Source organism: Hemisphaericaspora subhashii, assembly GCF_019202705.1.
Source record: "Hemisphaericaspora subhashii strain CBS 10753 chromosome Unknown scaffold4, whole genome shotgun sequence".
NCBI classification, from domain to species: Eukaryota; Fungi; Ascomycota; class Pichiomycetes; order Serinales; family Debaryomycetaceae; genus Hemisphaericaspora; species Hemisphaericaspora subhashii.
In genome coordinates, this window is record NW_026057211.1 from 166420 (window position 1) to 192206 (window position 25787).

A 25787-nucleotide genomic window follows, 5' to 3' on the forward strand; every position below is an offset into this window, starting at 1 on the left:
AATTCTTCAAATTTAGGGACTTGTATTTTTAAAGGGTCCTTCCTTAACAGAAATATACATTTCCTAAGTTATCTAAGATATCAAGTGGGGCAAATCCAACTTCTGAAAAAGAATAACATGGGCATATTTATTGCCATTTACCCCATGAAACGAATGTCATAAGTTCCATTTTGAGACAGGTTCTCAATTTAGGAGAGTAAGTCTCTGCGAACTCCATTTCTTTCTTCGTGAATCTTCCATTTTTGGAATGCTCTTCTGCCATTGTAATCATTTCGGATATCCGGTATAGGATTATCCAGTGGGGTTGGGGGGAAGATTGATGGACAGATTACTCCGTAGATCCGTAAAGACTTTGATAAGATTAGTCTAAATTCGTATCAATTACTCAATTCTTTCGTGATATTCTTCAGCAATCTTTTATAACATTTGTATTTTGACTGCTTTATGTTTATCTTTGTTTTTTTTGGTGATGTTCGATTTAATTTTTGCAACCAAAAACTGGTAACACAGAAAGTATTAGAAATACTTCAGATTTATATTATTAGAGGCAATTGTCGTTAAGGCCATCTTGTCTGAATTTAATTCCAGTTGATTTGATAACAGTTATGACTTAAAATACTAAGATGTTGGGGAACGGTAGATTTTGTTAAAAAAAATCACGAAAAATGCTTAATTTACAAAAATTCCTAAAGGTATAACAGAACCTGGAGGTTCAGCTTTATATTCAAGAATGGCTACTAGTGTAGATCATATCCAAAGTCTTCAATAGACAATAGAACACAAGATGAGTTTGACTGGTTCTTTTTTCGTGAAATTGAAGGTAGAGTTTAGAATACTGTTAAAAAAAAGAGACCAAACATTTTCCTGTCAGCATGCAGAACCGGTTAAATTATATGATACGTTCCAAAGGAATATTTCAATGATTTAAAAGAGATGATGATTCCCAAGAGAGATGGTTGGCTCTTGCTATGTTTTCAAAACTTAGGGACATCCACAAATTATTTGTGTGTGTGTGTGGTAAATGCTTTTTTTACAGGCCCGTAAGTAAGGCGTGTAATGTCGTGTAGTGTTCCATGCATTTTTTGGAAGTGCGCAATAACAATAGAGAACAATACGTGTCCCTTCTATACGTTTCAATCAAGCTACTCCTCTTAAAGTTGAAGACAGCTCATCAATTTAAGTTAGGGATTTAAGATTCTATCAAGGAGGAATTCTTTTTGAATGACTAGAATATGAACAAACGTATATAACCATTGGTTACGAGATTGATGTCGCATTGGTGGCAGTTTCAACATATTTTTTTTTGGCGTTCTAAAATGTCTCGCTCTTCTTCTTCTTCTTCTTCTTCTTCCTCCCCTTTCTTTTCTTGTGTTGCCATTTTTTATTTTTAATTTTTAATCTTCTTCTTCTTCTTATATAATATAAATATTAAAAACCTTCTTTCTTAAATTTTCATTCTTTTTCTACTAATTACTTTTATCCCCAAATCAATAATAATTATCCACCATATTCTCAACTGCTAGTTTACTACGATTGGCTAGAACATCACTTTTAAATTGCTCATATCAAAAGAGATTCTACTCAACCCTACAATCATCATCTGCTGCTACTACTTCAGCTACTTCAATTTCCTCAAGAATTCAAACACCAAACATACGCTTGAATATTGTTCCACCAATGAGTTATTCTTCAGATGAAGATGAAATTGTTCTTTCTAGAATTCCAAAGAGAACTAACAGAATTAACAGCAATAATAGTATAAATGGAAATACTTCAACATCTCCAAGTTCTATAAACGACGAAAGTGAAGATGATGATTTACCATTACATAAAGTTGCTAGAAAACATACTAGTACGCGTAAGAAACTAAGTCTGGATGAAGATGACGATTATAGTGAGGATGATACGCTTACCATAAAAAAGAGAAAGGTTGCCAAGAATGGATCAACAAAGTCTTCACCAACTAAAAAAATCAAAACTGAAAGTACAACTAAGACAAAGAAAGCTGCAAAGAAAAAGGAAACACCACTGACTCCAAAGAAAGCAACAGCATCAGCAACAGCTAAGAAGGCTACAAAAGTCAAGTCATCACCATCATCTATAAAAGCTGAAATTAAAGAAGAAACTCCTCTGACTCCAGGTTCTCAAAGAGAAAATGGCAATGAGGAAGAATCAGAAGAAACTTATAAATGGTGGGAAGCTCAAGATTTAGATGGAGAAATAAAATGGGAACTGCTACATCACAATGGGGTCATGTTTCCTCCAGAATATGAACCATTACCTTCTCATATCAAATTATATTATGATGGGAAACCAGTATCACTCCCACCGGCAGCTGAAGAAGTTGCTGGATTTTTCGGAGCTATGGTCGAAACTGATCATGCCAAAAACCCCACATTTCAAAAGAATTTCTTTGAAGATTTCAAACAAGTATTAAAAGAATGTAATTGGGATGGAGTTGAAATTAAATCATTTGAAAAATTGGATTTCTCCAAAATGTATGCATATTTTGAACAACTTCGAGAAGAGAAAAAAGCCATGTCAAGAGATGAAAAGAAAGCCATCAAATTAGCAAAAGAAAAATTAGAAGAACCTTTTAAAACATGTTATCTTAATGGAAGAAAAGAACTTGTGGGGAATTTCAGAATCGAACCTCCAGGATTATTCCGTGGTCGTGGTGCCCATCCAAAGACTGGGAAATTGAAAAGAAGAGTATATCCCGAAGATGTGACACTTAATCTTAGTAAAGATTGCAAAATCCCTGACCCACCGGCTGGTCATAAATGGGGTGATATCAAACATGATAATACTGTGACTTGGTTAGCTATGTGGAAAGAAAATATTGCCGATTCATTTAAATATGTGAGATTTGCCGCTAATTCATCCGTTAAAGGACAATCTGATTTTAAGAAGTTTGAAACTGCCAGAAATTTACGTCATCATATTGATGCAATTAGAAAAGATTATACCAAGATGCTTAAATCTGAAGTCATGCAGGATAGACAAATGGCCACGGCGACTTATTTAATTGATGTGTTTGCATTAAGAGCCGGGGGTGAAAAAGGGGATGATGAAGCTGATACTGTTGGATGTTGTTCTCTTAGATTTGAACATATTACTTTAAAACCTCCCAATAAGGTGATTTTTGATTTTTTGGGTAAGGATTCTATTCGATTTTATCAAGAAGTTGAAGTTGATAAACAAGTATTTAAGAATTTAAGAATATTTAAAAAATCTCCAAAACAACCTGGTGATGATTTATTTGATAGGATTAATCCTAGTCTTTTAAATAAACACTTACAGAAATATATGAAAGGTTTATCGGCAAAAGTTTTCCGTACTTATAATGCTTCCAAGACCATGCAAGATCAATTGGATTTGATACCTAATGAAGGTACTGTGGCTGAAAAAGTTGTGAAATTTAATGCAGCAAATAGAACCGTGGCTATATTATGTAATCACCAGCGTTCGGTTTCGAAAAATCATGGGAATTCGATTCAAAAGATTAATGATAAATTAAAAGAATTATTATGGCAAAAGATTAGATTAAAAAAGATGATCTTAATACTTGAACCAAAATTAAAAAAGAAGGATATGAAATATTTTGAAGAAATTGATGATTTGGTCAAGGAAGATGAAGAACATATCCATCATACTATTATCAAAAGACAACGTGAACAAGTGTTTAAGAGATTGGAACGTGATAATGAAAAATTAAAAATTGAAAAGAAACCATTATTAACTAAGGCAGATATCAAAGATAAATTAGCCAAGATTGATGAATTGGAAAAAGAATATAAGAAAGAATTAAAGACTGGGAAACCAGTTATCGCTAATAAGAATCTCACGGTTGAAAAATTGAAACAACAGATTGAAACAGTTGAGAATAGATATACTACCACTGCATTACAATTGAAGGATAAAGAAGATAATTCAGAGGTTTCGTTGGGTACATCCAAGATGAATTATATTGATCCTAGATTAACAGTCATGTTTTCGAAGAAGTATGATGTTCCAATTGAGAAGTTGTTTACTAAAACTTTAAGAGAGAAGTTTACTTGGGCGATTGAATCTGCGGATGAAAATTGGAGATTCTAGTTGGGAGGAAGGTTTGAATTGTATTTGTTTGTATGTTTGTTTGTAATGGTTGGTTGCTTTGATTGTTGCAGTATTTTGTAAAGTTATGTAAATAAGTAAATTATTATTATTGGTTATTAATAAATAAATAAAAAACATGTTCTTGTAAAAAAGTTTTGCAATTTCGTGTATTTAATTAAACGCGTCTATAATTTAACAGCGTCTATAAATTTAATTTTCGTGTCTGAAATATTTTTTGAGTTCTAAGCCTTTAATTTATTTTTTATTAAATGTGGGCTTTTACAATAAAATTATTTTTTTTGCAACCTCAAACTCAAAAAATAATTCTTCAACATGATTGAAAAACAAGAGTTGCAAACCATTCCAAAACAACGCACACACCAGAACTACACAAATACACCAATCTGAAACTACACTCATACCTTAATTACCTAAATTACTGGATTATAAAGACTGATTTGGTAAACCTCTATTGATCTTGAACCCTCTTTGAAATATGCATGCCAATGCAACAGATTGAAAATGAATTTTACGCTAAGAAAAAAAAAAAACCAAAAAATCATGTAATAAAACATAAAACTTTATATTCTAGATATAGTTAAATAAGCTTCCCGGAAAATTCAAACCCGTCGAGAAGAAGAAAGAAATAAAATGAAGTAGCTTTACTCCTATTTCACAGAACAGGAAACTACTACGATAGTGGGAAAGAGAAAGCTTAGGATCATACACCCTTAAAAAGAATAGAAGTTTATATCAGGATCATACCAAGAAATTATATATCTATAATTTTTACATCAGGATACGAAAATAGCTTAACTAATCAAGAAATCTTTACAGTACCATTTCTAAAAATAACTTATAAATCTTTCTCTCTTTTAAAAAGTTTTGATTCAAAAAAGAAAAACATTTGATAAAATTTTTATTCGTTGATTTTAAATTTGTATGGAGTTTTTATTTTTCTATTCATCTTTGTTTTAAATAATTTAGCGATTCTTTGTTTAAGTAGATATTAATTATTAGTATTGTTTTAGGTACACATATATCTTATATTATATTCATTTACTTTGACTAATTATCATTCGCTTAACGAGGTATACAGAATATCAAATATGAGGATTACAACCTTACTATTTGTAGTGGCTATATCATTAGCTTCTCCATTATCACAAGGAGACACCCATAGAACTAATAACCAAGAAATCATCGTTAATAATAATAATAGACCACACTACTCAATAGTAAACCGATTTCATCAGGTTGTAAATAAGTTTTCACCAGATCGCCAGCACAAGAAGAGAGCAGACGGAGATGAAGAAGAAGACGATGAACCACAAAATAATAATAATCAACAGACAACCCCAACAGTGGTAGTCGTTACGAGAACGAGTACACCCGCAACAACGTCAACTACTCCTCAAACTACTTCTACAACACCAAGAACAACAGCTGCGCCAACCACAAACACCCCAGCACCGGCCACAACCACTCAACAAACACAACCTACAACCACGACCGCTTCAGCTCCAGCTACGACACCTACTACCACTAGTCAACGTACCACCACTACACCCACCCCACAAGAAGACAATAGTGATGACGAGGATAGTGACAACGATAGTGATAATGAAGACGAAGAAAGACCAACAACAACAACGACAAGTTCAAGTTCAACTTCTACCACTTCTTTAAGAACAGATCTTCCAGTATCCACCACCAGTACTTCCGAAACCGTGGATGATAAACCCGTGAGTGCAACTTCCAACAACAACCCCCCACCTGCACTCACCGATGCCATCCTCGATATGCCAACATTAACGAATGCCGATGATCAATATATGACTTATGTGATCCAAATCCCCGCTGGGCCTCAGGGAAAAGGTACGGATCCTGAAGATGATGGGCTGGTTCAGAATCCATATGTGAGTATGTCGACCTTGCCTACCAATACTGTATTTATCGTTATGGGAGCGGTGATCGCGTTTTTATTGTTGGCGTTTATTGCATATCATTTAGTGACTGCTATGTTGTCGAATCGGAGGGCGAAGAAAGAGACGGGGGTATATCAGTTCATGAACCATAATAGGGTGTTTAATTCGGAATTGTTGTCTGATTATTCACCATCGAGTGGAAATGGCGGTGGTGGTAATGGCGGAGGTGGAGCAGGTGGAGGTATGGCTGGAGGGATGGTTGGGGCGTTTGCTCATGGATATAGTACTTCCGATAGTAAATTCACCAGTAGTGATTCTAGATCGTTCCATTCGGGATATGGGCCAGTTGGAGGAGGCGGTAGTCAATATGAATATTCAAGTAATCAAGGTCGAGCATATCGTGATAATTTATTAAATGTTGGCCAGAATAATAATAAACAATCATTATTTATTAGTCCAACTTTAGAACTTTCAAATAAGCGGGCTTCAAGATATACTCCAACTCATTCACAACATCAATATTCAAGATCGGTGGTTGGGTTAGGTATGCATGATAATGGATCATATGGGTCTTTATCAGGGATGTCTATGACTAGACCAGGATATAGTACTACTAGTGTTCATAATCAATCACCATTATCTGATAGAACTTCCGGTTGGGGAGGTAGTGAGGAGTATAATAATTCTACGGAATTGGGTAGTATGCATGAAAGTCAGACCGTGATTCCAACATCTAGATTATATGATTATAGAGGGAATTCGAATAATTATGGCAATAATAATAATGGTTATAATGCTCGAATGGTCAGTAATAATAATAGTTATGGTGGACGTCGCCCGCCAAGTCAGACGCTTGAAGAGTTGTTGGATCAAAGTAGATGAAGTTAAGAAGATTTGTAGAGTTTCTTGTTTTCGTATTACATATTTATATAGGCAGTTGTTGATATTTTGAAAATTGATATTTTTAGATATATTATATATACAATAGTAGTAGATAATCAATGACAAAAAGTGTAGTTGATATGTAACATATTTTGCAGCAATTGAACAATGTCTCAATTAAAAACCAATGAGGCGTAAATTGTTTTTATGTCAATGCCTCCACGCTCCCTACAAAAAAAATGTGGGGGACACTACTAAATATAGTTTTGTGTAACATTAGTAAGGAAACGAGGGAATCATGCATAATTTTCCATAAAAATCTCTTTAATCAGAAATTTCATAATTTTTACGCTAACCTTAAAAAAAAGTGTTGATAAGTACAGTTTTCACTTTCTTCACTTTCTTTGTTTGCTGTTTATTGAAAACTAATTTCACATCAAATGATTAGACACTCAATTGCTAAGACCCTATTAACTAGAGTCAGTTCTACTAGAACTCTTTATTGCGGATGTCGCTTATTAGCCAAAGGAGATTCTGCTCCCATGGATTCAATTAGATTACCATCCCAAACTTCAATCAATGAATGGGAATTCAGATATGATTTTATCCCTAAAACCCATACTCCCAAAGCTCCGGCGCTCACCGATGAGGCAATTAAACAAGATATTGCTCAGGAGAAATTAGCCAGCGTTGAACAAGAATTGTTTAATTTAGAAGCTGGCAAGACGATGAAAGTAGAAGCTAATGAGGCTACTGTTCTTAGAGGTGGGGTTAATGTTCAAAATGCTCCTGAAACACTTGAATACAAGGCTAGTAAACCTATTGATGTTCATTTGAAGTCGGCAGCAAAAAAGAATGAAGGTAAGGATGAAAAGAGAGCGGAAAGATTGAAATATACCCAGACTTCTATTAATCCGGAAATTAATACTGGGGATGTTCTTAATGTGGGTGGTGCTGATGTTGCTGCACCAAAGGGTTAAAAGGAGTGACTAATAGACTAAGCTCCTTTGCTTGTGAATTGAACTGTTGTTTTCTCTAAGGATGTTTCTTTGTTAAGTATAAATAAATAGAAAAGATAAAATAAACATACAAATCTACCCAAACTAATCTTTTTTAATATTGTTTTATTAAAATTGAAATTTATAAATAATTAGCTTTGTCTCTATATACAACTCATTTTATATGCCTTTTGGTAGGTGTCTAGTATTGTCTAGAAGCTTCTTGACAAGCTTTTAATTGTTGTAAGTAATAATCACAAGCTTGCATATTACCACTGTTTTCTTCCAAACATCTGGTGAAACTTCTAGCATCTGCATCACAATGTTTAGCTTGTTCTTGATATTGTTGAGTTTGTTGCATTGGTGCAACTTGTTGTTGTTGTGGAGCAGCTTCAGCTGGGGCAGAAGAACCACCAAACATACCACTGATACCAGCACCAATAGTATGACCAACAGCGGAACCAACGGCTACACCCGCAGCAGTGGAAGCCATTTGGGCGAATAAACCTGGTTGTTGAGCTTGTTGTACTGGTGGGGCAGTTGGATGAGCAGCTGGGTAATGTGGTTGAGCTGGGGCAGCAGCTGGAGCAGCGGCGGTGTGGGCTGATCTAGTTTGAGTTCTTGCTCTTGGAGCTGGAGCTGATCTTCTTTGTCTGGCCATTGTTAGTTATGTTAGTTAATGTTGATGGTTGAATGGAAAGTGTAAAAAAGTTTATAGAAAGTAATTTGATCTTTATTTAAATAGAAAATTTTTTAATGGCGAAAAAAGAAATTGAAGGCGAATGTACTAGAAGGAACAAACTGCAAAAAAAAGAAGTTATATGCAGGAAGTTCCACGGAACTTCTCAGCTTAGGTTCCGAAGTTCCTTCTTAAAATTGGTCATGAATTACATGTAAAATATAATGTACAATTCCTAAAAGAAGGCTATATAGGTCATTCAATACAATACTCTATGGTCATGTAAATACTTTTATTAGAAATTCAATCATGATGCCGTAAGCGGATGACGGAAGTTTCGCCTAAAAATGGTTTCATGCACGTGGTAGCCCTACCCACGGTGGCAAAAAATCTCTTAACAAATATATCTGTTCAAACTCATTGTAACAAATGTAACATTATTATCTGTAGAGCATGGTTTAGGCTCCTTGAGAACTTTCAGCAGAAATATCCTGATAACTTGGAACTGTTAATTCAAGTTTTCCGCGCTCTTTTCGTATTCTTTCCAGGGGGGAATCCAACATTATGATATGACTACGCTTATTTGTGTTCTACCTTGGCTGTTACTATCTCCAGTAGAGATTTCTCTAGCTATTCTATAATATTCAATGAGTGTCACACATTTAGTGAGCCTTTTGCTTGGAGTCAAACTCAACGTCAAACAATTTCTTTGGGAAAGTGCAAAATATATTTTTTGCCCCGGTCAGTTTTGCAGGTTATCCCTTGTCTCTGATCTCCGGGATTCCAGTCAAGGACCCGACAAGATACCAGGGTAAATTGACTTCTAGGTCCAGGGTTAATGCTGATGATTCTAGACAACATTGTGAAGGATTTGGAAAAGTATTTATAGTTATAGGCACGTTTGAAACAGGGCGTTTGTCTTGTATGAATTTTCTACGTCATATGATCTAAATAATTTTTCAATCCTTATCTTATCACATGGAAAACCGATCCCCTTTAACCAATCACCTTCATGGAAAATGTAACACTGTTTGGATTTCTCGACTTGTTAGTTATAATCTGTAGTGCATTGACACATTGTCGATTTTGGCGTTTGGTATACTCGGAAGTAAGGATATGACTCAAATAGAGATCCGCCCCCTTCTGAAGAGTATTCCCTTCTGTTGGATATTCTACACTTGAAATTTGTATCGATCAACCCTTTTTTGTTTCTTGGCCAACCACGATTGATCCGTATGTCCTTACCTTGAATGGCTACATGCTTTGATATGTAATCAATCTTCACGTATTAAGAAAATGGTCATACTCTAATTTCGTAAATATGACTACATGTACAACCAAAAGTACTCTCCCTCTTCTCCTACCGCGAGTTTGTTGGCGCAGAAGTCCAACCAATTACTATAATATATACTTGCACTAGGGTAGCCTTAGCGTATCTTAATAATCGATATACATAGAGAATGTATCTATAAACAAACTACCGATCCATTTTCTATTCTCCTAAAAACGTTAAGACTTTTTTTGAAAAGAAAATTTTCAGAATTTTCAATTTTGTTAATAAATTTCAATTTATTGTCTTATCTTTCGTTTCCGCCCCCAAATTACACCACACATAAATAAATATTGTATTTAACGAAATTTAAAACTAGCAACCACATTTTCTTTACACAAACTTTTATTTACACATTCAAATATACACACATCAATCAATCAATACTTAACACCCAAAGGTCACCCTCGTTATAGTAGTAAAAGCAAAATGGATTTTGAACAAAGATTAGAAGAAGTAGAACAAAAGGATTCACCTCATTTAGTCGGATCATCATTAAGATCAGCCGATGATTCAATTCATAATAATTATATTCATCCTGAAAAATATCAATCATCAAAACAAAAACCATCGAAAAAGAGACCAACTACTGAAAGAACTTCTTCTCAATTATTAAATCCATCAATTGCTGCTTCTTTAGATGATTTAATCAATGAAGGTGCTTTGCTTGGTTCTGAAGAAGATTTTGATCGTTTCTTAGAACAAGATGGTACTATTAAAAGTGAAGTTAAATTATTAACTAAGCAAGATGCTGAATCAACAAAACCATCTATTCAACAAAAGGAGGTAGATGATTCCAAAAAGGAAAATCAAGAAGTGATTGAAAAACCAAAACAACAAGAAGACATTGAATCTGAAAGACCATCAGGTCCTTCTCCTGCCCAAAGTTTTGGAGTTGGAAATGTTGGAGCTGCAAGTGTTGGAGTTAGTGATGCTACTGCTGATGCCGCTTTCTATTCAAATCCTAATTTATCTGAATATCAATTAGAACATCAAATTAAAGATCATTCTGAATTATTGCAAAATGTTCAATCTCATGATCTTGATAAATTACCCCGTTCTTTTGACGCCTTAGCTAGCCAAAGAGGAACACCTGGAAGTTCATTTAGTAAATCAAATACCGCTAGTGGTATTGCAACTCCAATTTCCAAACCTCCAATTAAACCACTTGCTGAGGGATTAGTACACATGGATAAGACTATGCACGCCCCTTATTTACATACTGAAAGAGCAGGATCTAGATCTAGATCAGCTAATCCTTCTTCAAAAAATGCTGGTGAAAGATCATCTTCAAGAACTTCACCTTCTACTAGACAATTGAAACCTCATTTAGCTCGTGGTGATTCATACAAGAATACTAATCGTGAAGAACCTTCCAATTATGAATTGCCTCCCGATTTTGCCGGTACTGACTCACCAGCTAATGCCACTGCTGCAACTTCAACTTCTCAATTGAGTAGCACTACCGAAGAAGAATCTGTCCATGAATACGGAGTACAAGAAGCAGTAGTAGAAGAAGACGAGGAAGAGGATGACAGACGTTCTAGACGTTCCAGACCAACCATGAGAGAATCTGTAGCTAGAGCAGAAGCACTCCAAGCCGAAGCTGCAGCTGCCGCAGCAGGTACAACTGGAATCTATTCTCCAAGAAGAACCCCAATCGCCTCTGCTCCAAAATTCGGAGTTGGAGATTATGATGAACACCCCTTAACCAGAGATCCAAGTTTAGTCACCACTGGTGATTATGTGAATTTTGAAGTTGATAATCCAAGAAATAATTTACCTGCCACTGGGAATTTGTATGCTGCTAGATCGGCGTCGGCCACGAATTATTTACGTACCATTTCCCGTTCTCGTTCAAGAGCAAGAGAAAGATCTCAGACTAGGGATGGGAATGTAACTGTATCGGGTCCAACTGGTGGTATTACTGGTAGTGAACTTGATGGGAAAAATGATGCCAATGTTGATAATTTGGTGAGTGGTGGGGCGTTGATTAGTGATGACCCGTATGTAAGTATTGATAAATTGGATAGTATGGTGGAGGAAGTCTTACTGGGGATGGGAAATAAGAATGAGGGTTCGGATGTGCATGAGATTGAAAATATTCAAGAAGAGGATGAACCGAAGGATGAACAAGAAGATGAGGATGGTTCAAAAAAAGAAAAGATTCAAGATTCTGTTGTGTCTGAAGAAGTGGAAGTTCCAGAAGAGGAATCTAAAAAGGTTGAATTGACTGAATCAGAATCTAAAGAAGCTGAACCTGAACAAAAAAAGGGAGCAGAAATAAAAGATGAATCAGTTGTCGAAGAAGAAGATGTTGAAAATGAAGATACAAAACAAGCAGGAGAACCTTCTAATGAAGATGACGAAATTGAAACTACTGGATATGCTACTGCACTTGAAGAACCGCTTGATTCAGCAAAACTGGTTGACGATACTAAAGAAGATAATGAAGAAGAAGTGAAAGGTGCCAAAGAAGAAGAAGAAAAGCAAGAAGTAGCAAAAGAAGATACGGTTCAGAAAGATGTCGAAGGGGAAGTCAAGGCAGAACCAGAAGTTGAAGAAAAGTCTGAAGAAGCCAACGTAGAACCAAAAATTGAAGAAGCGTCTGAAAAGCCCAAGGCAGCAGAAGAAGATAAGGAAAAACTGGTAAAGGAAGAAGTTCCCCTCGAAGAAGAACCAAACAAGACCGACGCCGCACCAGATGCCGACGATTCTATTGACGACTTGGAAATTTCTCCGGAAGAAATTCGTAAACACCTCGAATCGCAACCAATCTATCTTTTCACTTCGTTAGCAGGTGGGATGCAAATCACAAATAGAACAAACCGATTAGTTACAATCTTAACTGGGAATGGAATCAAATTTACATATCGTGATTTAGGTACTGATGAAGAAGCTAAAAAGATTTGGAGAAGATATGGGCAAGGAAAAACCTTACCTGGGGTTGTTAGAGGTGATGATGTGATTGGAAATTGGCATGATATTGACGAAGCTAATGAAGAGTATAGATTGAATGAATTGTTGTATGAAACCTTATAGGGTGATTTAGAACTTGGATTTAAACCTGCTATTGCTACTGCTGCTCAATGATTGTGTTTTGTTTGTGTCTGTTTTTCTATTTATATGAATGCTTTTTTAGGAGTATCTAGAAATATAAACTAAAGTTATTATCTCTGAATATTGCCTTGGGGTGTGCTGAACAATGGTGGTTGCGCTATTTTTAGTTATCGCCGCGGATACTAGCGAATCTAGAATTATTTCACAATTGCTTTATATTGAAGTGTCTTCTCTTCCGTGGGTAAAATGTCAACCTAACTCAGTTTGCTGACTCTTTAATCATCGAAAATGATTCTTAAGACAGGAAGTTTTAGATATTCTTCATTAGTCAATGGTACATGTACTTAAATTTTCAATTGCCAACTTGAAGAAAAAATAAATTTAAGCTAAAATTACAAATTGCTTGTCTATTATTTGATCTTTTCTTTCATTCATTCTTCTCTTAACACAAAGCGTTATATATTACATGTCATTGATAGGTAGAGAGTGTTCTCAGAGGTTAATTAGAATTTCTTCTAATTGCACACCTTCTATCGCAGCCAATTCAATATCACAGCATATTATTAGCAATGATCCAACAACCGCCATTCCCCTGAAAACCCGCATTCACCCTCAACGGGGTATGATTCCCCACAACAAAGCAACGTCTATCAAAAACACCCCAATTGGACAACAACGGGCCAAAGCATCATCGCATATACTCTTCAAACAATCACCGAGGTTATCTAATCTCGATCAAAATCCAAACAAAGACAAACACAAGAAAGAAGTTCTCGAAAAGAAAGCCAATTTAGGTTCAATAGTTGAACAGCTTAAAACCACAATTCCCAACATCTTAGAAAAATCCCTCGAGAAATCAATCATATCACCACATATCCATCTCCGCATCTGTCCATCTCAATTCGATGAAAATTATCTCCCTAATTTAAAAGGTCATGTCACATATTATACAACTTGTAAAACAATTCAATTATTCTTAACTTCCGTAATATTGAGTCCAAAAGTAAAACTCCACATTCAATCAATACGAATCCATGATGGACCAGATCCCCAGGCGATGTTGGAGGATACTACTAAGATATTTGTTCGCTGGTCGACTTGTGCCGAAGGTTGTCCTCATTTATTATCTGATGAAGATAATGGTGGAGGGGATTTTCATTCAACTTCGCATGCGCATTTGGGTTCACATAGGTGGTCAAAACTGGATACGATGAAATTATTTAAAAATCATCATGGAGGGAATGGGGAGGAGAGTAATGCCAAGTTGTCATATTTGACGGGTGCTTTGGGAAGATTGCCGAAGACTTTGATGGGATTGACTAAAGAGCCAAAGAAATTGGAGAGGGTTATTTCGGGGTTGTTTATATTTGAATTGAATGATGATAATACTAAGATATTGGTTCATACTATTGAGAATGTGGATGTTGTAGAAAGGTTCCAAACTGAAGATGTTGATAGTTCATTGAGAGTATGTTGAAGCGAGCCAGGAGAGAGAAAGAGAGCATGGTGTGCATACAAAAAGAGAATCGTGTATATAGAATTAGCGATAAACCCGGGTATGTATGTATAAATACATTTATATACATTGAAGAATTTCTATATCCGTGTCAAAAATTAAAAATGCATCTGATATCTAGGCATTCTTACAATAACTCTTTAATAAACCTGCGAACACTATCGAGGTCCTGATTATTGATTACCAGATCGAGAAAGTCACCCAATTGATCGAGCGGCAGTTCCTTCTTCTTGTTTGTCTTCAGATTCTTCAAATTCTTCTCGTTATTCTCTTGATAAATACCCTGTAATTGCGATGTCAAAAATTCAAACTTCTCAACCGGTGATAATTCTTTTCCAAATTCTTTATTGGTCCATTTCCATAATTTGTTATCTTTCTGTACTTCCTCAAATTTCGTAACTAATTGATTATCCCCTTGTAATCGCAAAATAGCATATGTTAATTGAGCATTCAACCAGATTAATTGTCCTTTAGATATTTCATTCGTCTCATTCACAACTCTAAATAATCTCAATTGTAGGATCAAAAGTAGAACCAAGAATGATAATAACAAATAACACACAATGACAATATTATTCCTAATAAGTTGATTAGCACCCGACACGACAGCGACTTCAGGTTTGGCTTTACTTATCTTAGCAGCCTTCACCTTCTTAGCAGCCTTCTCTTTAGTTGCCACCACAGCCACTTCTCCTGCCTCGGCCGCAACAGGAGGTCCATCGATATAGTATGTATTCTCCTTAATCTCCTTCTTCAACTCCTCCATCATCTCCTTAGTAATCGCACTCAGACCTGACAAACTCAGTTTTTCAATCACATTCTTCATCCATGATCGACTATTCCAATCCACCAAATGGGAAATCACCAAATTTGTCTTATTCTCAGTAGTCCAACTGAAGACATATCTCGTCTTAACTGAAAATGATCCTCCCAGGGGCACATCGGGAGTATTTGTCGTGCTCACAACTACGGCATAATCTGATAGATTCAAATGTTCGATGGTTCCAGTCACGTTACATCGAGTTGATTTTGGTCCAATGGGGAATCCGAGCGCACGTCTGTAGGTGAAGGTGCGTTGTAATATGGTTGGATCTTCTTCGGTGGGGGAGAATTCTCCATATGGGGATATTTCTGATCCGTCATGAGATTCAAGGAAGGTGAGTTGGAATTTTGGATTGGGGCCGAATAGGATTGCAAATACGACACCCATAGGTGCGTCGATTATTTCATCTGCGAGTTCAACTTCAGCTGGGTTTTTTTCAACTCGGGCTTTGGTGGGGGAATGTACATCGGGTCCTTTGTTTTTGTAAAGGGATTCCGGTTTGAGTTTTAGGATTCTGGTGGCAGCTGTTGTTGTTGTGGTAACCTTTTGCTTTTTCAAAGGGGGAGTTTGTATTTTTGTAAGTTCTTCTATGTCTTCTTGTTGTTCGTCATTATCGTCGTCATCGTAATCTTCGTCATCATCTTCATATTCGCTTTCATCATTACTTCCTTCTTCACTTGTATGTCGTTCGGCTTCGTCATCGCCGTCAATAGTCATTATATAGGATTCAATTTTACTTGAATTTAAATCAGCTTGAGCTGTCTCGCTTACAGCCAGACCATCACTAATCCGTCGTTCACCATTTTCTTTCCCATCATTACTCTTTCCATCTCCTTCGTCGGGTCTATCTTCTTCAAACTTTTCTCTTCCAGTTGAACCCTTCCACACCGCCACCATCATCTCAAAAGTGGCATCTCTTGATATAAAACTGGCAAAAATATGTTTTGCATCCCTCGTCACAATCCCAATTCCATTCGGAAACAACCCCGCCGTCGATCTCTTCTCAATCCGGATGATTTCATCCATAGTTATAACCAATGACGTAACCCACCCCAATAAATTCGAATTAAAACAAATATAATTCTCAGTCAAGTAAATTCTTCCTTGTAATAATATTTCTCGACTTAATGCACAAGCAAAATCATCCAATAATCGATCGGTTAAATCTACCGAAGGGAATATTTGATGAAAATCGACATTACGATTCATGGTTGCAAAGTGATATGTCGTATCCTTATAAATTTCGTCAACATATAGACGAGTGTCGTATTTTGAACTTGGGGGTGGCGGGGGAGGAGGGGTTGCCGAAGATGGAGAAAACATGGACGATGTTGCTGTGCTGGTAAATATTCCTGATGTATCGCTGACTGTTCGTTTTGATTTCCTGTAGGTTATTATTTTTGGGGATGCAACCTTGGTTAATGGGGGGTCTTTTGGTGAGGGTGGTTCTTGTTGTTGTTTTTCTATAATGCTGTTTTCATACTCTTTTAATTCTTTCATAGAATTTAGGAATCGTTGAGGTGCAGTAGGTGAAGTGTTAGATCCTATATTGCTATCTGTTCCTTCTTTGGATATTATTGAATTGGCATCTTCTTTTGTCATCAAAGGATCTAAGGGTGCTGATTTAGCTAATGCAGATTGTAAAGATATTGAAGATTTCAAAGGACCTGATTCTTGGCAAACTACTTTTATTGGATCTACTTCTGTGGGTTTATCATTTGTTGAATTATTGTCGTCTCTTGTTAAAAGTGGTTCGATTGCTAATCCATTATTATTATTTGATCTTGTGATTGTATGGCCATTCTTATTTGATCTGATGTTTCCATTAGGAGGTTTTCGCGTAGATTCAGGTTGTTTATTGTCACTATTGTTATCATTTGAAGATCCTAATGATCCATTAGTAGAAGGAAATGAATAAGACCAAGCATCTTCATCATCTTCAATTGGATCATTTAGTGGTAGCAGCATAAGGCAGTAAGATTCAGTATGAGTGATGCGATGGTTTCAGATAAATTCAAAAAGGATGGTTTATTAATTTCTTTTTTTCGAGGGGGATGGGAACGATATATATGAAAGTATTTGGAGTAATCAATTGATGATTTTATACGATTAACTTGATTGAATCACAGATTGCAAATTGGGGGGAATGTATGGTAGCAAACTTGATGGTTGTAAATTCACCAGCCTAAAAAAAACAAAAAATGAATGATTTTTCTTAGCAACCTCTCTCTTATCAATTTACCACTTTTGTATACGACATACGACACTAAACGATAGACACACAAAAGTTTTAATTATACGACATTTCCAATTAACAACCAACATACGGTATGGTTTACTACTACATTGATAAACTCCACATAAAGTACTTTTGAGAACAAATTGTTTATTCAACAAACATAAAATGTTTCCCCTAATGCTAAATACTAAATATATAAAAGATACAAAAAAATTAAAACAAAACCCATAAAAAAGAATTGAATAAATAAAACATTATTATTAATAAAAAAAGTCATTCATAAGACCATTATGATATTTTCAACGTCAACAAACTCGACACGCTTATTGGTTTTCAGGACGTAATTTTCTAACTTCCTTACCAACTCTCCAGATTTCCATTTCTCTAATGGTCTTTAATTCGGCTTCCAATTTTTCTCTATAATCAACTTGAGAATTGAATTCTAAAGAACGTTTAGTTTCAGAACCATTCTTAACAGATTCATATAAGTCTTCGAAAACTGGTTTCAAAGCATCCTTGAATCTTGGATACCAATCCAAAGCACCTCTTCTGGCAGTAGTAGAACAAGCATCGTACATGTAATCCATACCATATTTACCAATCAATGGGTATAAAGATTGAGTAGCTTCTTCAACAGTTTCATTGAAAGCTTCAGATGGAGTATGACCATTTTCTCTCAAGACTTCGTATTGAGCTAAGAACATACCGTGAATACCACCCATTAAACAACCACGTTCACCGTATAAATCGGAATTAACTTCACGTTCAAAAGTGGTTTGGTAAACATAACCAGAACCAACAGCAACAGCTAAAGCAATAGCCTTTTCTTCAGCCTTACCGGTAACATCGTTCCAGACGGCATAAGAAGAGTTGATACCTCTACCTTCCTTGAATAAAGATCTAACAGTTCTACCTGAACCCTTTGGAGCAGCTAAAATGACATCAATGTTTGAAGGTGGTTCAACATGAGTTAAATCCTTGAAAACTGGAGAAAACCCATGGGAGAAGTATAAGGTCTTACCTTCAGTTAATAAAGGTTTAATAGTTGGCCAAGTTTCAGATTGAGCAGCATCAGATAATAAATTCATAACAATGGTACCTTTTTGAATAGCTTCAGTAACATCGAATAAATTTTCACCTGGAACCCAACCATCTTCAACAGCAGCCTTCCAAGATTGACCATTCTTACGAACACCAATAATGACATTTAATCCATTATCTCTCAAGTTTAAACCTTGACCATAACCTTGAGATCCATAACCGATTAAAGCTAAAGTATCATTCTTGAAATATTCTAATAATTTTTCTCTTGGCCAATCGGAACGTTCATAGACGATTTCTTCAGTACCACCGAAATTGATGGTCTTAACACCACGAGTACCAAATGGAGTAATGGCCTTGTAGGTAGTTGGACGAGCAACAGCATTGGCTAACATGTGTAAAGCTCTCTTGGAGACGGTTGGTCTGACGGCTAATCTAGTAGCCATACGCATAGAAGCAGTTCTCATAGACATGGTTGATATTAATTGATCAATTGAGTTGTTTTTTGAATGAATTGAAAAGAAGAAGAAGATTAAAAAGAAAAAAAGTGAGGAGAATTTCAAGGGATATTTATGCTGTTGAAAAATTTTTGTTGAAATTTTCAAAATGACTGAAAAATGATTTTTTTTCTTAATTTGGTTGGGTACTGCATATAGTGTATACCGTTTACAGGCGCGAAAACCGGAATTATGCCTATTTCTATGAAAATCAATTTCGGAATTACGGATGGGATCAGATCAATCTTTTTGCAATTTACTTTTCATTAATAATTATTTCAACCAACTGCCTGACTAGCCCTTATACTATGCGTTCTACTATCAATCATAAATTTACATCGCATTTCATTTTCTCCCTTATAACTTCTTCCCACTCACGATTCCTTTCAATTCGTCACCAGTTCTCTTCCGTTCACCCACACCACTCTCTCTCTCTTGCTCTTCCAAATGACTCAGCCAACGATGAAACCAATCACAAATTCGCAAAGAGTCATAATAACCACCATATAACACAAAATCAAATTTTGTGTCTATCATGAATTTTTAGATATGGAACACCCTGGAAAAAAGCCATTCGTTCAGTTTTCGCCGGTTCAGGTCCTGAATTTGATTTTCGGGTGGAGGTTCCATTCTTCTTGATCTAGATGATATATAACGGCCCTGAATTTTTGACCGATTAATATGTCAAGGGGTACATCAGACCGTGGGATGGCAAATTAGATCCATATTCCCCACATAAGAGCATCAACCATGAATATCTACAAGATTGATTGGATTAAAAAAAAAAGACGAACTATTCATTCAAAAAAAAACAATATATACAAAAGTAAAACCTAATTATTTAACTTTATATGCCTAAACTCTCTCTTCATAATAACTCAATATAAAAATAAAAAACCATCGATAACAACAACAACATTTCTAATAGATAATAAAATAAAAATAAAAATCTAATAAAATCATTCATAATTAATAATTTATAAAAAAAGCGTATCTCCCTTAATTGTCCTACTCCTGTGATTGTAGGAGTTCCCATAATTATTCATATTCGTAACATTCATTCAATTGATGACCCCAAAGGGGTCATCATCGTTCTATGCAATCCCTCATTCTTCTTCTAATTCATTCATTTCAATTGGATGGCCAAGGGCCATCCCCATGGAAAGATGACCTTCAGTCAATTATAATGGCCTACGGCCATTAATTACGATGACCCTACGGGTCATCTTTATGCAACTTCAGATTCCTCTTCTAATATCTCAACTTCATTAATCTTAATTCCACCAAGCTTACCACCATTCAAACTCATTCTCATAATCTCGAATTCAATATTAAATCCTTCATCTTCATCCAAATCACACCAAGATTGTGAAGAATGATATGATTGTCCACTGGATTGATATGATGATTTGACTAAGCTTGGTAATTTAACCATTGGTTCTCCAACTTCTTCAGTTTCAGATGGGGAGGAGTGGGATTGGTTATGCGTGGTGGTGGAGGTAGTGGTGTTGAGGATGGTTGTGATTGGATAGGTGGATATAATTGGATATGAGGAGTCGATTGGGTTGGATGAGAGTTGGTTGAATTCTTCATTATATTCATCATCATCATCCATGTTGAATACATATTGATCTTCATGAGTTGATGAGATATCTTCAGGTTCAATTTCTTCTTCTTCATATTCATCAAGGGTAAAACCATAAATCCAATTTTTATTTAAATCAGATTTAAATTTATTTAAATCTCTTGATTTAATTTTTGAATTATAATTATCTAAATCATCATCATCAGTACCAATTTTTAATAAATTCTTAACAAATATTTCAAAACAATTATTATTCATATTTGGATAAATATCAAATAATATATGTAAATTATTTAATTCAACAAAATTCTTAAAATTTGAATCTAATTTATTTTGTGAATTTGTTTTAAATGGACAAGTACCAAATATACTTGTTAATAAAGTTATACCAACAGACCAATAATCAGCATATTTACAATCATAAGTAGTTGGTTGTATTGATCTTAAAGATGACATACATTCAGGTGCCATATATTTATCAGTCCCCACATTAAATTCATCATTATATTCAATAGTAGTAGCTAAACCCCAATCAGCTAATTTAAATTGTCCATGAGAATCAATCAATATATTTTCAGGTTTAATATCTCGATGATAAATACCTCTTGAATGGGCAAATGTAATGGCGTCAATTAATTGATTTGATAAATTAAGAATTTGTTTATCAGTTAAAGTAGTTGAATGAATTAAATCATATAAATCACCTTGTGAACAATATTCTAATACTATATATATCTTGTCATCATCTTCATAAGAATCTATTAATTGACAAATATTTGGATGATGATTTAATTGTTTTAATATTGAAATTTCATTATATGCAATTTCTTTAATAGTTGAATCCTTCTTTGTCATTGATTTGATACAAACTAATGATTGATTAGTATCATCTTTAGCTTTAGCTAAAGATACTTCACCAAATGAACCTGATTGAAGTTGCTTAATTGTTGTATACATTTAGGAATAATAATAACAAAATAAAAAAAATACAAAAGAAAATAGGGGTATAGGTTGGTTGTTTGGGATGTAGTTGGTTGGTTTGGTAGGGGGGTTGGGGTTGGGTAGTTAGACTTTATTAAGACTACACTCTATAGTATTACAAGTATATACAAAATAGTACAACAAAAGTCTAATGGTTATTTTGATAGATGGAGTAGATTTAGTTTGTTAGTTTGTATTGATTAAATGTGTTGTAAGAAAAAAGTGGTGATGGTTGTAAAAATAAATTAAATGATCGTGTGTTCTTTAAATAAAAGTATTAGAGTTAAGAGAAATTTAAAAAAGGGGAGGCGTTGTCGTTTAAATCAGTCATAATAAAATTTATAGTATGTATTGTGTAAGATCATGTGATTAGATTTAATGTACCTAAAAAAGAAACAAAAGAAGTTGGGGGAAATTGTTTTATTTTTGTTGGAAATTTAAAAGAATCCCAAAGAACAAAAAAATAAATGACGAGATTTTTTTCTTTTGGATTCTTTTTTCTTCTTGATTACGTAATGAATTGAAGCTCTCCATATTGTCAATTATAATTATAATGGACTTATATGCCGTACCCAAGATTGTTTCTAAACCACACTTATGGCTTCCACGATGTTCTTAAAGTTATGCCCTTGTTCTATTGTGTCCTATTATATGCAATTGGAAACAGCTACAGTAACAATAAAATCCTATTATCAATTAATTAAATCATATAAACAAACTATATATAGAATACTACACTAAATGAACCCCTCATACCCCCGTTGAAGGGTCTATATCTTACTTCTTTGCTAATAATTCATCAATCTTTGGTGCAAGATCCAAAGGTTTAGTTAATGAACTATATCTTTCAATTACATTCCCATCTTGATCAATTAAAAACTTTTCAAAATTCCATTTAATTCTATTTAATCCTAATACACCACTTTTTTTACTCTTTAAAAATTGATAAACAGGATCAGCGTCATTACCATTAACATCAATTTTATTTAAAACTGGAAATGTAACTCCATAATTTAATTTACAAAATTCAGCAATTTCTTCATTTGTTCCTGGTTCTTGATGTCCAAATTGATTACATGGAAATCCTAATATTTGAACATTTTCTGAATCTTTATATTTTTGATTTAATTCTTCTAATTGTTTATATTGTGGAGTAAAACCACATTTAGATGCCACATTAACAATTACAACTACTTTACCTTTAAGATTACTAAATGGATATGGTTCTCCTTTGGCATCTTTTGGTGTTAATTCATGGAATGTTGACATTATTGCGTGTTATTTGATTAATCAATTGATAAACTCAAAAGGTATATAGAGAAAGAGAAAGAAGTAAAACTATTTATAATTTTTATAATTCAGTCCGTTTTTTTTTTGGTCCCTGTGATATTTTTAGTAAATTTACAGAAAACGTTGTGAAATACGTCATAGTCATTATCCAAATCCACAATAACTTTAAATAAAACTTCGTAAAAAAGGATAATTATATCTGAACGATGGCTATGTCCTCGGCTATTAGGATTATAAGTTAGGTTCCCCTAATTATTTAGACAGACTGTTCCGTTCCGTTAAATAGAAATGTAATCCATTACGTTCCAAGGCTGTGCGCCGCAAAAAAAAAATAGATCTCGTTCTAGACTGTTATTTCCGTTCAAGAGTTGTTTATCTCCGGAGAGATATGTACTTTCAAATTGTGGCCATACTTGTATTACTATAATCTGGATTGTAGAGTATAGTAGATTCCTCAGATATGGTTGTCTAGAATTATGTTGCTGACTAAACTATAAGTTCGGTGTTTACTGATTTTCCGGTAATCTAAATTGTTAGTAAATTTTTTGCAGCAATTAATAATGGTGGCTAAACAACATAAGTCTCATTTGAAAAATACAGTACGACTCTAATCGATAGAGAAAATAGATCCAGTGATCAGCTGGACCCCTAATAGAAACCAAAATAGGCTGACTGTTAACAACCTGTAATAGAAACCAAAATAGACTGACTGTTAACAATACGAGAAACAACAACAGGGATGCATTGTCACCACCTAGTATCAATGTTCAGCAAACATTTAATCAGAATATTGCCCAAACCATGTCAAGCTCAATGGGTTTGGTTTCTGATCCATCTATATTTCCAGCCACATTCGAAACTTCTTTATTATATGATGATAGACATAGCAGGTTTGCCTCAGCTCTTGGTAATATATACCACAATTTGTTTGCGTACTTTAGAACTACGTAGCTACTACAAATTAATTATTTAGCTAAATATACGATCTTTTTAACTCGTTTGCTCTCCTGATACATTACCCTCTTGCAAAACATCTTCATTAATCAAATCAATTAACACTTCAAGAATATCAGTCGCCGTGAGATGTTTATAATTCCTTATCTTCTCCTTGGGATATCCCAAAGCAACGATCATTTTAATAATATCATACTTGTCCATCGTGTCTGATATATAACGCTCCAGAAAGCCCATAATATCATCAATCGCTAAATACTTTTGATATTGGGATTGTAATTCAGGATTTGGCTTCAATGTTTCAAGGAAATCTGAAGAGGAGAAATTGGTCATCTCAGTTTCCTCGGAGATCTCGCTATCTTCACCCTCACCGCATGAGATGACTTCCACTTCCCGCTCGATACAGTAATAAGCCAACAAATTGTTCGGATCTCTCATGGCTCTTGCAATTCGATTGCTTTCGAGCATCGCGTGCTGTGGTTGAATATCTGCTATCTCTTGATCGAGTGAAATCTCCCCTGACTCCAGAGAAAGGGGGTACGTTTGCTCATTATCGGTGCTTGGAGACTGTATGGTGAAATTTTGGTTTTGTGCAATCCTGGAAGGTGATTGAACAGGGGAACTATCGGATGTAGCATCTCTAACACCTGACTCTATACTCAATTGAGTATCAGCACTGAGTAATTGGACTCGTTTGGGATAGGTTAGTGTGACCCAAAACAGGGACTTATTTCGACCGGCTGACTCTATATTCGATTGAGTATCAGAATTGAGTAATTGGATGTCGTTGGGATAAGGTAGTGTGACCCAAAACAGAGTCTTCTTTCCAATCCCGTTTTTGCGTTGACGATCAGCCAGACGACACACCAAGCAATTCATGAACTTTCTGGATTCCTCTGGTTCATGATCTGGTCTCTCCTTTCCACACCTTGTACATAAGCTGATTCCATTAATTGAAGTCTCTGTAATTTCTCTTTGGATTTCTTTCGCTTTCTGGCGGTAAGTGCGGCGACACGGTGAGCAATACCCAAACTTTCGGTTAGCTTCTGGTTCATTGTCAGGTCTCGTCTTTCCACATCTGGTACATAACCTAACTTCACTATTGGAACTCTCCTTTATCTTTCTTTGGCTCTTTTGCGTATACTGGTAAACATGGTGACGACAGCTGGAGCATAATTTGGACTCCCCAGTTTCATCTGCCTCATCATCCGTCTTTGCCTTCCTACGTCTGGTACATATCCGAAGTCCACTATTGACTCTCTCCTTAATCTTTCTGAGACGCGTTTTCCGATACAGAGTATGTTTGGTACGGCAGCTGGAGCACATTTTGAACTTCCTTGTTTCCTCTGATTCATCGTCTGATCTCCCCTTCCCACATCTGATACATAACCGAAGTCCACTATTGAAACTTTCTTGAATCTGTTTTTGACGCTTTTTCGTAGACTGCTGAATATAGCTACGACAGCTGGTGCACGTCTTGAACTTCCTTGCTTCCTCTGTTTCATCATCCAGTCTCTCCTTTTTACATTTCAGACATATCCTAACTTCTGAGTGATTCATTTTCCATAATAATTAATTGGAAGTAAAAGGTTGAGTTAAAGGGATATCCCTATGAAGTCTTATAAGCGTACTCAATTGTAGAACTAAAAATTGCTTTGTTGTCAACATTATTTGTGTGGTTTTCATTGGTCGTGTTATTGTCGTAATAATAATATCCTTATGACCCCAACTTTACATGCCAACGGGACTAGGTCAGAGTGATTCATAACTTGACTGATCACAGTGCATATTCAAGCCGTGTATTTACCACTGACAGTCCAACACGCTGTGCTTTTATTTTATCAACATAGCTTTACGGAGTATTTCCGTATATTTTTGATCCCAGG

The 25787-nt window shown here is 35.2% G+C and overlaps 11 protein-coding genes across 11 annotated transcripts; 5 read left to right on the forward strand and 6 right to left on the reverse strand. All coding sequences in view use genetic code 12, as the record gives it.

Moving 5' to 3' along the window:
* Positions 1-1677: 1677 nt before the first annotated feature.
* Positions 1678-4098, forward strand: TOP1 (DNA topoisomerase 1; the record flags this gene model as incomplete). The annotated part of the gene is made up of 1 exon (XM_049410569.1): positions 1678-4098. The coding sequence occupies one exon, from the start codon at positions 1678-1680 to the stop codon at positions 4096-4098; it is 2421 nt and encodes an 806-aa protein (XP_049265876.1).
* A 1109-nt stretch (positions 4099-5207) lies between these two features.
* Positions 5208-6908, forward strand: J8A68_000851 (pheromone-regulated protein; the record flags this gene model as incomplete). Its single annotated transcript, XM_049410570.1, has 1 exon — positions 5208-6908. One exon carries the CDS (start codon positions 5208-5210, stop codon positions 6906-6908), a length of 1701 nt encoding a protein of 566 aa, XP_049265877.1.
* A 440-nt stretch (positions 6909-7348) lies between these two features.
* J8A68_000852 (uncharacterized protein) lies at positions 7349-7888 on the forward strand (the record flags this gene model as incomplete). The annotated part of the gene is made up of 1 exon (XM_049410571.1): positions 7349-7888. The coding sequence occupies one exon, from the start codon at positions 7349-7351 to the stop codon at positions 7886-7888; it is 540 nt and encodes a 179-aa protein (XP_049265878.1).
* A 220-nt stretch (positions 7889-8108) lies between these two features.
* J8A68_000853 (uncharacterized protein) lies at positions 8109-8567 on the reverse strand (the record flags this gene model as incomplete). The annotated part of the gene is made up of 1 exon (XM_049410572.1): positions 8109-8567. One exon carries the CDS (start codon positions 8565-8567, stop codon positions 8109-8111), a length of 459 nt encoding a protein of 152 aa, XP_049265879.1.
* A 1777-nt stretch (positions 8568-10344) lies between these two features.
* Positions 10345-12957, forward strand: J8A68_000854 (uncharacterized protein; the record flags this gene model as incomplete). Its single annotated transcript, XM_049410573.1, has 1 exon — positions 10345-12957. One exon carries the CDS (start codon positions 10345-10347, stop codon positions 12955-12957), a length of 2613 nt encoding a protein of 870 aa, XP_049265880.1.
* A 484-nt stretch (positions 12958-13441) lies between these two features.
* J8A68_000855 (uncharacterized protein) lies at positions 13442-14452 on the forward strand (the record flags this gene model as incomplete). Its single annotated transcript, XM_049410574.1, has 1 exon — positions 13442-14452. One exon carries the CDS (start codon positions 13442-13444, stop codon positions 14450-14452), a length of 1011 nt encoding a protein of 336 aa, XP_049265881.1.
* Positions 14453-14618: 166 nt separating this feature from the next.
* Positions 14619-17282, reverse strand: J8A68_000856 (uncharacterized protein; the record flags this gene model as incomplete). Its single annotated transcript, XM_049410575.1, has 1 exon — positions 14619-17282. One exon carries the CDS (start codon positions 17280-17282, stop codon positions 14619-14621), a length of 2664 nt encoding a protein of 887 aa, XP_049265882.1.
* Positions 17283-17876: 594 nt separating this feature from the next.
* Positions 17877-19067, reverse strand: ILV5 (ketol-acid reductoisomerase; the record flags this gene model as incomplete). The annotated part of the gene is made up of 1 exon (XM_049410577.1): positions 17877-19067. The coding sequence occupies one exon, from the start codon at positions 19065-19067 to the stop codon at positions 17877-17879; it is 1191 nt and encodes a 396-aa protein (XP_049265883.1).
* A 1252-nt stretch (positions 19068-20319) lies between these two features.
* On the reverse strand, positions 20320-21633 carry J8A68_000858 (uncharacterized protein; the record flags this gene model as incomplete). Its single annotated transcript, XM_049410578.1, has 1 exon — positions 20320-21633. The coding sequence occupies one exon, from the start codon at positions 21631-21633 to the stop codon at positions 20320-20322; it is 1314 nt and encodes a 437-aa protein (XP_049265884.1).
* Positions 21634-22434: 801 nt separating this feature from the next.
* On the reverse strand, positions 22435-22926 carry J8A68_000859 (glutathione peroxidase; the record flags this gene model as incomplete). Its single annotated transcript, XM_049410579.1, has 1 exon — positions 22435-22926. One exon carries the CDS (start codon positions 22924-22926, stop codon positions 22435-22437), a length of 492 nt encoding a protein of 163 aa, XP_049265885.1.
* A 1011-nt stretch (positions 22927-23937) lies between these two features.
* On the reverse strand, positions 23938-25461 carry J8A68_000860 (uncharacterized protein; the record flags this gene model as incomplete). Its single annotated transcript, XM_049410580.1, has 1 exon — positions 23938-25461. One exon carries the CDS (start codon positions 25459-25461, stop codon positions 23938-23940), a length of 1524 nt encoding a protein of 507 aa, XP_049265886.1.
* Between the last annotated feature and the right edge of the window lie 326 nt (positions 25462-25787).